Source organism: Carassius gibelio, chromosome B25, assembly GCF_023724105.1.
Source record: "Carassius gibelio isolate Cgi1373 ecotype wild population from Czech Republic chromosome B25, carGib1.2-hapl.c, whole genome shotgun sequence".
Classification (NCBI taxonomy): domain Eukaryota; kingdom Metazoa; phylum Chordata; class Actinopteri; order Cypriniformes; family Cyprinidae; genus Carassius; species Carassius gibelio.
Window position 1 is genome coordinate 14,348,559 of NC_068420.1, and position 12,432 is coordinate 14,360,990.

Genomic DNA, 12,432 nt, shown 5'->3' on the forward strand with positions numbered 1-12,432 from the left:
TTACCAAGACACTATTGCACAAAACGCACAAAAATGAACAGCACAACACCAATGTTTTCAAGCAGTCACATCACAAACAGGATCTGTACCAGTGCTGGGTAGTAACTGATTACATTACCCTACTTGTAATTAGATTATATCACGATTGGAGATTAGATTACAGTTACTTTTTTTATGGATTACATGATTACAAATGATTAATAATTTATTGATTCTCCCTAATTCTTTTTCTCGTTTGACATTTTTATTAATGTGATGCAGCGAATCCCAAACTTTTGGACCTAAAGTATTTTCTTGAAGTCCCCGAGATTAAAAGTTCACATTTTAGTAATTTAACAACAAATTGGCATGCTTTCTAATGTTGGTAATGGTCATATTTCTCTTTTTTTTATAACAATAATCCATTTTACATCTATAACCAAGTTGCCAAAAGTAATCCAAAAGTAATCTAAAAGTAATCAGAATGCATTAGTAATCATGAGTAAGAGTAATCTTGATTATATTACTGACTACAGTTTTCAACATGTAATTTGTAATCAATAACAGCCCCCCCCCCCCCCCAGCACGGATCTTTACACTGATGGCAACAGTGATGGGAATCGGGGTGATGATTGGGCTCATGAATGATTCCTTATGATAGCCCAATATCTTGTAAATGGTCTTAGCCATATAATTAATAATAACATTATTTTTGATATTCAAGTAACATTTTAAGCACTTAATACAACAAAAAAAGCTAGAGTAGAAATTAGGTAAAACAAGTAGTAATTCTGTCATGTGGTTCTCTTAACAACCGCAAGTGATTCAATAAGTCAAGATTCAAGTGAGTCGGTAGATTGATTCATACACATCGCACACTTGGTTTAAACTTAACATTACTTTTTAGGCAATTCATTAAAAAGAACTGGTAGGAATCACAAACAAAAGTTTATAACTGTATTTTATTGTATAAATTAGCACCTGCGTTTAGCTTTTTAAATCTGGCAACTGTATTTAGGCTTCAAAAATGTAAAAGTTGTGAAGAGTATCATGATGATTAAGATGTGTAAGAATCATTCATCTTTGTTGGTCACTTATTTTCTGCAGTAACACAAAAACCAAAGGAAAAATCTATTATTATTGTTTTGGCTAGGGTACCAGGGTGATGCTAACTTATGGGTTGGCCTACAAAAATACAATCACTGCAGCCCTTTATTTGATCCACATTTGCAGACATTTTTGACAAGAATAAGTATTGTTTTAAATAATGGAACCAGTTCAGGAAAAAAAACTGCTTCTTGATTCCCATCCCAAGCCGACAGACAAAACAAATCATAACACTCACACAGTCATGCAATCTAGGATGCACTTTATGGGTACTAATATTGGAAGTCTAATTCATAGTGCTAAAAAAAAAATTATGTACTGCATTTACCATGCAAATGCTTATTATAGCAATAACTGACCTTCATCAAACCAACAACTAGAAAAAAACTTAATTTTACATATTTACCACATTACAAATGCATATGTCACAATCTCTTTCCCGTGATTTAAATATATTTGAATGGTTTTAAGGCCTGAAGACTCGCTTCGCACTTGCTTTGTGGCTATAATAAGCATATGTCAAGAGCAGTAAACAGTGATGACACCCAGCTGGCCCATACACACTTGCTGTCACACAGCGGCCCCATCCAGGAAGGGGCTGAGAAGCTGGGCATCTGAGGGAGGTTAAGAGGCAGGTTGGGTACCCTGGGCAGATTGTTGGTGATAGTCCTGCCAGAGATCAGAGAGTAAAAGAGCAGAAAGCCCTGAGAGGAGGCCGACCATAAGAGTTCATCAGATAAAGGCGCATCAGAAGCTTACTGAGAGTCATGAAATGCACAGGCATGTTTAATGAGAGATAACAGTCTGTTCAATGCCATATTGTTTTAACCATCATGTTCAGTTCCGAATTCACCCGATATAGAGACCCCAGATATAAAATACCCTTTTTTTTTTTCAATGTGTAAAAATATATCTAGAATGGATAACAGTAACATTTTGTGAAAAGTCTACTTTGTGGTAAAGAAAAGTACAGTTAAAGCTGAAATAAATATATATATATAATAATAATAATAATAATTATAATAACAACAACTATTATTATTATAATGATTTTTTATTTGATTTTTTATTATTTTAAGTGCTTACAAATTATTATAAAAGAGTTAACGCTTCAAAAACAACAAATTATATATAATAATTAATAACAACAATAGGCAAAATACTAAGTTTATTATATCAGAGGAAATGTAAGGCAAATTATTATAGATAACAATTATATTAATTGCTTACAAATGATTATAATAGAGCTAAAGCTTCAGGAATAATAAATAATATATAGTAATTAACAACAACAACAACTCTTATTAATATTATTAGTGTTAATTATTATTTAATTACATATGTAATTAATAATAAATATTTTATATTTTAATTATAATTTACAACTACTAATAAAAATAATCATTAATAAATACATATTTAATTATTTTGATTAGAAATTACTATTATTATTCAAATATAAATATTAATAAAAGTTGTATTAATAATAATAATAATTTAATTATTATTTACTTAAATTAGTATTTGATTATTAAATGTAAAAACTGTAATAATAATAGTTTCCATTTCAGTTTATTTATTTACTGAATATTATAACTAATATTATAATTTTTATATATATATATATATATATATATATATATATATATATATATATATATATAATTATTCTTAATAATAATAATAATAAATAGGTAACTGCTATTATTATAATTATTATAAAGAATAAGAAGAAGTGTTTTGATTATGACAGAGGAACTTAAAGGGAAATTATTCTTTATGATTTTTGCTATTTTGACATGTACAACACAGGGTTCATTGGGACTCAGTAAAAACAGTAAAGTCATTCTCATCAGAACATGAGCGTATGGTCTTATGTAAGATCTAATTTTCACCGCCAATGTTTTCTTTAGTTTTGCATTCACATGAAATTGTTTGGTCAAGCGTATGATCATGCCTCGTGTATACAACCGACTTCACATCTGAACCTGACAGCCTTGTGTTCAGTCCCATCAAATTAAATATAGTGAGAACAAACAAGAAACTGTAAAGTAAATCAGAAAAGTACAAAGCATTAATGGAAAAGGATGAGGACAATCTTTGAGGCTCTATTCTTTAACCTCTCTCCAATCATCTCTGAAACATGAACAAGTTGATAGGTTTGCTAGAAATAGTCCAACACGGCCAAACAAACACGGCACTGTATTCGCCTAAATGCAAAGAGAATCAATAAGAAAACATACATGCATAAAATCACACTGGACACTAATGGCTTGGCTCTTACTTCACAGACTGCCACGTCTCCTGCTCAAAACCTCGATGAATGGACTGAGCTATCGACGACTCCATCAGGTCAATGTAGCGCACCACCAGAGGGATGTACAGGTCCTGGAGGTGCTTATGGAACGTCCCATTGCACAGGTGAGCTGGAAAACATGAGGGATGAATGAAGGCTTTGCAACAATGTTGACCGATGTGCAACTTACTGTATATTATCAAATACTGTGAGCAATGCTACTCTACAGTGGAAATATATCTAGAATGGTTTTATCTAGAGGGACTGTGCACTACAATAGTACATTGGTCTGTTTTTTAAAGTGAAAACTCAATATAAACTCAATCTTGTAAAACAATCTTATCTTGATGTGTGTCTTTGATACCAGGGTAACCAGAGGCCTGGTTCTCCCTACCACGTTTTGCTTTTTGGGGAAGGGTAATGTCCACTATTTGTTAAATATGACAAATACCCATGTGTCTGATCCACCTCAATCATCACATAAAGCACATCTGACAGAGAGCGAGAGAAAGAGAGAGAGATTCATGTCTCCTCAGGCATCATTAAGTGTAATTCCCATCTCTCTGTTCTTCATCATTAACACTAGCCTTTTTCCTCTCGTGGGTGTTTGAGCTCATTTCCCAACCATTTAATAATCATTTGAGCATTTAGTGTCAATGTCACAACAAATTTTTTAGTCATGTGCACGCACTCAAAACTGTAAAAAGCACGCACAAATGAAATGAAACTAATCCTTGTCCGAAATCAGGAAGATTAGAGATTTAATTTGTAATATGCTACGGTGTCCTCTGCTGCCTACGACTCTCATTTGGTTGCTCTAAGGCATAACATCTGATTCATTCAGAGCCAAATTAAGATGTACAGAATATACTCTAAATGATGGAATTGTCAAGAAAAGTTACGTTTCAAAGTAGCATTACAATTTTTGTGCAACTATTTTAATTGTCCCAAATAATACCATATTATTTAGACAATTTGAATTTGTTCTAAAATGTTTGTAGAAAATGTAATTCCTTTTTATATTGCTCAATGAGCATATTTAACTTGTCAAATTTTTCAGTCATGTACTTCATGAACAATTATTAAACATTCTCCTGATAATGACACTGTAGAAACATTTCTTTTTAAACAACTGAGCCATTTAAGATTTCTGTGATTTTCAAAAAGAACAGTCCAAAAGAACAGCATTTACTTTGTGACATAAATTTATGTCACTTTTAATCATTTCAGAATTTAACGCAATCATTGCTGAATAAATGTATTAATTAAATCAAACAGTAGAGTGGTTGATAGTTGAGTAAATGACAAAATATTGATTTCTGGGTGAATTATTCCCTTAAATCTGCCACTAGTTCCACTGAAATTTTCAATATGTTCGCCAACAGGCTTCACACATTATAATTCTACCTTTAAGAATAAAAGAGACTGATTTAGTGAGAACAGGGCAGAGGAAAGCAGTACGACTGGATCTTCTACAAGTAAGTTCATATATGAAAGAGTGTGGGAGTTCCCTATATCTTTTTGCCAACTGTCTGTGTTATTAGAGGCTGCCATTTCCATTGTCATGCTCTCTAGATACCCGACTGTATCTATTCCAAATCAACTACTGTTTGAACGAAACAGTAAAGCAAGTCTCTGTATCACCGCCGCAAATGTCCCAGTCATGAAAAACAATCTTTATAACTTCAACTTGGCTCTAGATGCTGTTCTTTCAATAGACCAAAAGCTCCTCTTACAATTAACTTCATGTTGTGAAGTACTCAAAACTGTTTCATGAGAAATTTCTTGTTGATTAAGAGAGATACTTTTACTTAGGATATGTCGGGCACTCTGGGATTCGCAAAAACGTCCAGAATTCAGTTGACATGGAGATAATTTACCCTCCAGTGTCACTATGCATTCACACTGTATATCTAATTAGCATGTTGATGATAACGGAGCACAGCATGTTAACCTGCTCACCTAACAAGTATTGTTTTCCAGAGCGATACTGGTGCTAATTAGTGCGCTTAAAGGTGAGAACATGCGAGCAGAACTTTGGACAGACGGGAGAAGGAATGAGAAAGGAAGGTAAACACTACACACGGTCAGTTCGGAGGAAGTTGTTGAGCAGCTGAAAGAGGGGGAAACTGTCCCAGGAGTCCTGCGGCTGGACGGCCAACGCTGCGTCCATGTCCACGGTGTACAGAGACAGGAAGGTCTCGGCGTGCTCCCCCATCACCTCTGGCCACCAGGAGAAGGCCTGCCAAAAACAGACATACACTACTTAAAAAGTTCTTTATTGGCACCGATGCTTCCATAAAGAACCTTTACCCTCCATGGAACTTTCTCATTCCACAAAAGGTTCTTTACAGTGAAAAATGGCTCTTTAGACTATTAAAATGTTCTGCACACTAAGAAAAAAGAATGGTTTACCGAAAGGTTCTTTGAAACCTTCAGTTTTGGTTCCCCCTTTTGGAACCTTGTGTTTTTTTTTAGGGCGACTCTTCAGTTAGGGACACTTTTGACTTGTTTTGTCTGTTCAGCGCTTATCAGGTTATTTGATTCTCATTGGTATGCTGTTATAGTTTTATTATTATAGTTAGTAATTTGTATTGATTTTATTTTCATACATTCTGTTGTCAGAAAATGTCACATGATCCTTCAGAAACCAATCTAATAAGCTGATTTGGTGCTCAAGAAACATTTATTATTATTATCAGTGTTGAAAACTATTGCGCTGTTGAATATTTCTGTGGAAATGGTGACAGAAATTTTAGATGAGGTTTCAGTCATTTTTTGTAATTAACATTTTGTAATTTTCATTGAACGTAAACATTTTTCTTTGATTTATTGATATTTATTAATTAGTTTGAGTTATTTTAGTACTTTGTGTTAAATTAAATGAAAATGAGAAATGCTACCTTGGCAACTAGCTGAAAAAAAGAATTGTTTATTTTGTAATTTATTTATTTTATTACAGTTTATGTTGTTTCAATGTTTATTTCAAAGTCACATTTTTTTAATGGTTATAGTTTTAGTAAATTATGATAATCCTCCCTGGAACAAAGATCTGATCCTTGCCTTGATAAGTCCTTTTTTAAAATTATTAATTATTATGATTATTTGATTTTTTTCAGATTTTCACACAAACCTAGGAAGTCTTTGACTTGTGAAAACAACATGAGAGACAGCTATCAATTAACTTTCTATAAAAAAAGTTTCTCAATTAAAATGTTCTATTGGGGACAATCAAATTATACACAAACACAATTAATTAAAAATATATTTAAGCTCTCACTTTTAATGTATTTTTAAGTGAAAAGAAGAGAACTATCTATCTATCTATCTATCTATCTATCTATCTATCTATCTATCTATCTATCTATCTATCTATAAAAACTGAAATGTTTTTATAAATGCATTTTTAAGGGACATAAAGTTTCCCCCAATAAGAACAGAATCACCCATTAACATGTAAAATACTAGAAATATGCTACATATTCTATACAAGTGCAAACACACAGTCAGAAACAATAATGCCAAACGGCAAAGTATAACAACAGAGAGACAACACTGAGAGCTAAGCATGGTACATAACACTTTGATACTGACAACAAAGATAACGCATACAACGATGAGACCTTGAAAAGAAGCACAAAAAGATGGAGATAAACACAGAGAGAACGGAGGGTTGCTTCAGTGCCTGCATGCTTGCTTGGTTTTGTAAAGTGTTCCCTCTAAACACCATGTTATGTTCATAGTTGTTCAAACCTCTAACTTTAATTATTACACTTTGATCTCATCAAGCATTATTTGTGCTACATGAAAAAAAACTAATCATAAAGCTTCTGGAGGAAAGTTGTGCTAGTACTAAAAGTAGTATATTTCTAAAATGTGTTTACGATTTGCTTTAAATCAGTGTTTCACAAACGCCATTCCCCCCCCCCCCAGTGTAGTTTGACTGTCAATTTCAACCTCTTTTACATAAATAAACATCCAACGTATTTAGATGTGGAAAGTAACAATCGCATGCACATCAGGAATAAACCGTTCCACATCTGGAAAAGAGCCCCATATTAGAAAGTAGCCAAATACTGCTACTGCTAGGTTACGTTAAAAAAAAGCACAATTAGCCATCCACGTGTCTTTTATTGTGGACTGCAGCAGACCAGAGCCCATAAATCCTGCTGAATTCTCCTGAGAAAAGGGAAAAATTCTGCAGCGTCCTCCTACATTATGTCGAGCTCTTAATTGTCTGCCAGTGTGTGCATTGAAGGCCCTTCTGAAAAGATCCAAGTCTATCAATGCATTTCTCTCTTTGCATTCTTCCACAGGCTGATTCCTGGGGACGGCTGCAGCGAACTTAATTGAGAGCGTCAAAGAAAGCCTGTCCATGTTGTCTGTATCCTGTATCGGCGCACGAGCCAAGAACTTTCAATCCAAAGCGATTGGAGTCGAGCAATGGGGATAAAAGTTCAATCAGTCAAAGAGAAGAATAATACGGTGGAGAGGAGAATGCTGACTTATTGAAGGGTGCTATTGTGTACGGATATTCATGTGTGTGTGTGTGTGTGATCGTCACTCTTGTCTGACTTGACGTTTTACAGTCGCTGGCCTTGAGGGAGCTTGTCTTCAGGGCTTTCAGAGACAGGTTTTGTATAGCGTTGAGCTGACATACAGAAAAACGATTCGTTCACTGCTTTATCAGAAACAAATATTTTTAATAACTAGACTTGCATATTTTTTACGCACATTTCAGCTTTTCTGTTTTACTTCGCTAATTTTGTTATTGACACGGTTACCTTAAGAAGTCCTTTCATGAAGATACAATAAAAAAATAAAAAAAGACAGACATTCAGTAATAATTGTGTAATATAAGTTCAAACTTATATTTGCAGAAAGGTTCTCACACAAACTTTATATATATTTGTTCTTACTCATGTTATAAAATCCGCAGTTAATAATTAGCATAATACACCACCAAACCATCTTCATATAAAGGATTTCCTTACAATCTCAGCCTGGATTGCATGTGATTTTTTGTGTGTGCATTTTTATACAAATGAGTATTATTTATATTAAATATAAACATTGCGTCACATTAATATAAATTATTTTGAAAATATAAAATAATTAAATATTTATACGAAAAATAAAAAATGCATTAATGCATAACCTATTAATATAAACATTACACGTTTTATCTATTCTATATATATGTATTCTATTTAACTATAAAATAACTGAATTTCTGAGAAAAAAAAAACAACAGCAACAAAACAAACAAATTTCACATGCACACACAAACCCATACTACTTTTCAAAAGTTTGGGGTTAAAAATTTTTTTTTTTAACATTGTGAATGTCTTTACTTAATTTAATGCATCCTTGCTGAATAATTGAATTAAAAAATATATAAATTTTAGGATAAAGAAACAAAAACAGTGTATTTCTTGCTAGAGACAGCACAACACAACACAAGAGCAAAATATAAGATTCTTACCTCTCTTCCCTAATGCATTTACAAAGAGAGAAAGAGAGAGAAATATCAGGTAGAGAAACATTTTGTCGTCTTCTATCCATTTAACATACAGTATGCATTCGGACACTGAAAACGCAGTACACACTGTACCAGACAATGTTTCACTCCTTGCTTTCCCTGTACAAATTGCAAGTGAACATAATCTCACTAATGTAGATGTGAGCGCACCACACACACACACCTTGATGTGTCCTTGTCTTGTTAGGCACAAGCGTTTTGGCATCATTGTATCTGTTTTCTGTGACAGCTGTTGGAAGCTTGGGGACTAAAAATAGCCGGCGAGCAGATGTCTACATTCACATTTTTATTTAGCAAAAAAATCACATCTCTGTCAGTGAAGCCTGAACACCTAGGACTGATGGGTTTCCTCCGATCTTGTATGTTTTGAATGTTGATGTGAGAGTGTTGTGTGCAGATGGGCCGTGGGCGTTGTTTTCCTGCACCGCTACTATGAGCTGGCATTGGACGGGTAAGCTGTCACTCGCTAACAGCTGTTATGGCAACGCGGCAAGGAAAATGGACAGCGAGACAGTAAATGATCACGAGTCTGCTCTGAAATGATCATGCAAAACCTTCTGGAGCAACATGCAACACCAAAAGGCCTGATGATAAACAAAGATTGATTCTCTGTCTACGTGACTGAAGGCTTCTTTGAACATATGTTGTAAAGAGACGTCATAAGATCAGTGCTGCTGGTGCGGAATAAAGCGCTGGATATTGAAAATAAGAAACAAGGAAGAAAAAGCACTGATACAGAGACTAACTGAAGGCTTTCTCAGCAGGAACTAGTTTGGACTGAGACAAGACGTCTTTATGAAGAGATGTGCTGTGGGTTTTACCTCCGAGTGATGCTCGTCGTTCTGCTGTAACACTTCCATACACAGCTCTCCTAGTCTGATCATGTCCTCCAGCCTTTTCTCTGGAGACGCCTGACTGCTGTCTGCTCAAATACACACATCACAACGGTCACACTTGTTGTCAACCACTCCAAACATGTTTATAGCTTGAGATCATAAAGCAATGTATCAAAAGGCTCAACAATAAGGACTCTGTCAGCTACTCTTAAAGAAAAAAACGATCACAATTTTAAGTTTACGTTCAAAACGTCCCTGGATTCAACGTGCTGTCGGGTTAAGACAACTGCAGATTTCAAGTTGACTAAACTTCACATTTTGAGACGGCACGTACACTTCATGAAGTTTGTTTGTCATATTCTTGGCAATATGTCTTGCTATGTTAATGTTTATGTATTAACTGCTCTCTCTGAGTTGCTGAGATCCCTGTATTATATTAACTGTATAATTCACTATTCGCTATTATCGCTCATTTTCACATTTTTTGCACAAAATGGTTAGTGCTGTCAAATGATTAATCACGATTAATTGTATCTATAATAAATGTTTTTCGTTTTTGTTTACAAAGTACATGCATGTATGCTGTTTATATTTATTATGTATATATGAATACACGCATGTATATATTTCAGAAAAATATGTTATGTTTATATATTAAATACATATATTTATAATAAAAATTTATGAATATAAACAAACATTTTAAATATGGTATGTGTGTCTCTTTATATATTCATAATAAATATACACAGAACAAACGCATATTATGCAAACAAAAACTTTTATTCTGTATAGGATTAATCACGATTAATCATTTGACTGCACTAATATATATATATATTATTTTTTATATAATTGTAATATTGTATTGTAATATATTTTAAAATGTAATTTATTCCATGTGGAATAAATGTCAAAAATATTTGAAATAATATTTTAAATATTTCTTATAATACACAAATTTTCATAAAAAAATTGAGTCAAACTTGAGGAAAAAAAGTATTATATTCTTTGATGAATATAAAGATCAAAATAACTGCTTTTTTTTTGTAACATTATGGTAAATATTTTTTGTTTTCACTTTTAGTATATTTCTTGAATCCTTGCTGTATAAAAGCATTGATTTCTTTTGAACATTAGTGTATGTTTTTGTGCTGGAGCGTCTGACAATGCTGGAAGGTGTTCTGGATTTTCAAATCTGACAGCGCCAGCAAAACAAAAAACACCTTACTGTTAAGCCCTGAAAAGTATTCAGTGAGAAACCTTCGATCTTGGCGTATTCAGTCAGCTGGGAGTAATTGATGAGCGCAGCTTTTTCCAGGCACTTCTGAACTATCTTACACATCTCCTCAGGTGGGACCGGCGTGGAGATGTCTTTCATCAGAACCTACAAAATGACTTACTCATTAAGCTTTAAGTTTCTTATCACAAGCTTCCACACACAAGACACTGATATAAGATGCAAAGCATGCACAGTTAATTGACCGACACTCACCCGTTCCAGAAGAGAGAGCGTGGCTTTAAGAGCCCCCTCCGGTCTCCCGAAGGGGAAACAGTACCTACAGGCAACAAGACAAAGGTAACACTCGAGTGGTAATTAACTGACGGCTTAAAGAGAAAGAAAACGGAGCACAAACTGAAGGAGTCAGACACAGACTGCTGTTTCTCAGCTATCATGGGACAATGATTGCATCTCTTAAATAGAGATGTTTTCCAAAGCCTGTCGAGGAGGGACAGGTGTCAGCGTGCGCACGGACAATGCCAGGCGGGATGAATGAAGGCCAAAGGGAAGTGCTTCTCATGGAGGCCTCACACCACAGGTGTGAAATCCTCCCTGAACGGCCCTCAGCGGGTTTTTTTCGTGTGTACGGGGCAAGAGGCACACTTACCAAGTGACTCAACAAGCTCTAATCAGCTTGGGCTGGACACCACGCTTAATCCCCAGCATGCCCCACGCCAGCCTTGTCCATTTGCATAATCCAAGATGTTGTTCGTAGCTTTTGTTTGAGTGGTTTTAGCTGGTTATTCAGTGTCGCTGCACCCAAAGACTAAAACCCTCTTTACTAGTGCTTCCAGTGCGCTACAGTACGCTTCAAAACCCATGAGGACCCGTGAGGAGGGGGTGTGTTAAATGAGTAAACGGTACACTGAGATGTTATACAGGGGTTATCAACTGATTTGGCTACAGGAACCAGGTATTACATTGTTATTACATTGTAATTACAAGATTGATGGTTTAATACAAAGTGTTTGTTTGTTCATCGTAACAGATTTTGAGAACTTTAGCTTTACATCTCTTGCTCACCAATGGATCCTCTGTAGTGAATGGGTGCCGTCAGAATGAGTCCAAACAGCTGATAAAAACATCACAATAATCCACACCACTCCAGTCCATCAATTAACATCTTGTGACGTGAAAAGCTGCGTGTTTGTAAGAAACCAATCTATCGTTAAGCTTTTCAGACTTTCAACAATAGATTCTGGCCAAAATAATAGTCCATAATCTATAATAATGCTTCCTTCAGTGATAAAAGTCATCTGCTTCTGTCGTCTCACATCAAAATCCACCGGCATTTTTGTTTGGAAATGTTTTGGCTTGTAAACGGCGGTTCATCTGTGCATGCTTCTCTCCTGATTGAGACAAAACACTTTTTCACTGGAGAAAGCAATAT

General features: G+C 34.7%; 1 protein-coding gene across 7 annotated transcripts in view; it reads right to left on the reverse strand.

Annotated features, from left to right (window-relative positions):
- The window catches only part of cadps2 (Ca++-dependent secretion activator 2), a 122,803-nt gene that overhangs the window by 14,842 nt on the left and 95,529 nt on the right, over positions 1 to 12,432 (reverse strand). For 5 of the 7 annotated variants that reach the window (XM_052597786.1, XM_052597785.1, XM_052597784.1 and 2 more), the window contains exons 15-20: positions 11,256 to 11,319; positions 11,024 to 11,147; positions 9,746 to 9,846; positions 5,468 to 5,624; positions 3,371 to 3,512; positions 1,651 to 1,755 (exon numbers count right to left, since the gene is read on the reverse strand). In XM_052597786.1, coding sequence (XP_052453746.1) covers positions 1,651 to 1,755; positions 3,371 to 3,512; positions 5,468 to 5,624; positions 9,746 to 9,846; positions 11,024 to 11,147; positions 11,256 to 11,319 — 693 coding nt within the window. The remainder of the gene's footprint in view (positions 1 to 1,650; positions 1,756 to 3,370; positions 3,513 to 5,467; positions 5,625 to 9,745; positions 9,847 to 11,023; positions 11,148 to 11,255; positions 11,320 to 12,432) is intronic. The other 2 variants (XM_052597788.1, XM_052597787.1) reach the window with 1 other exon arrangement.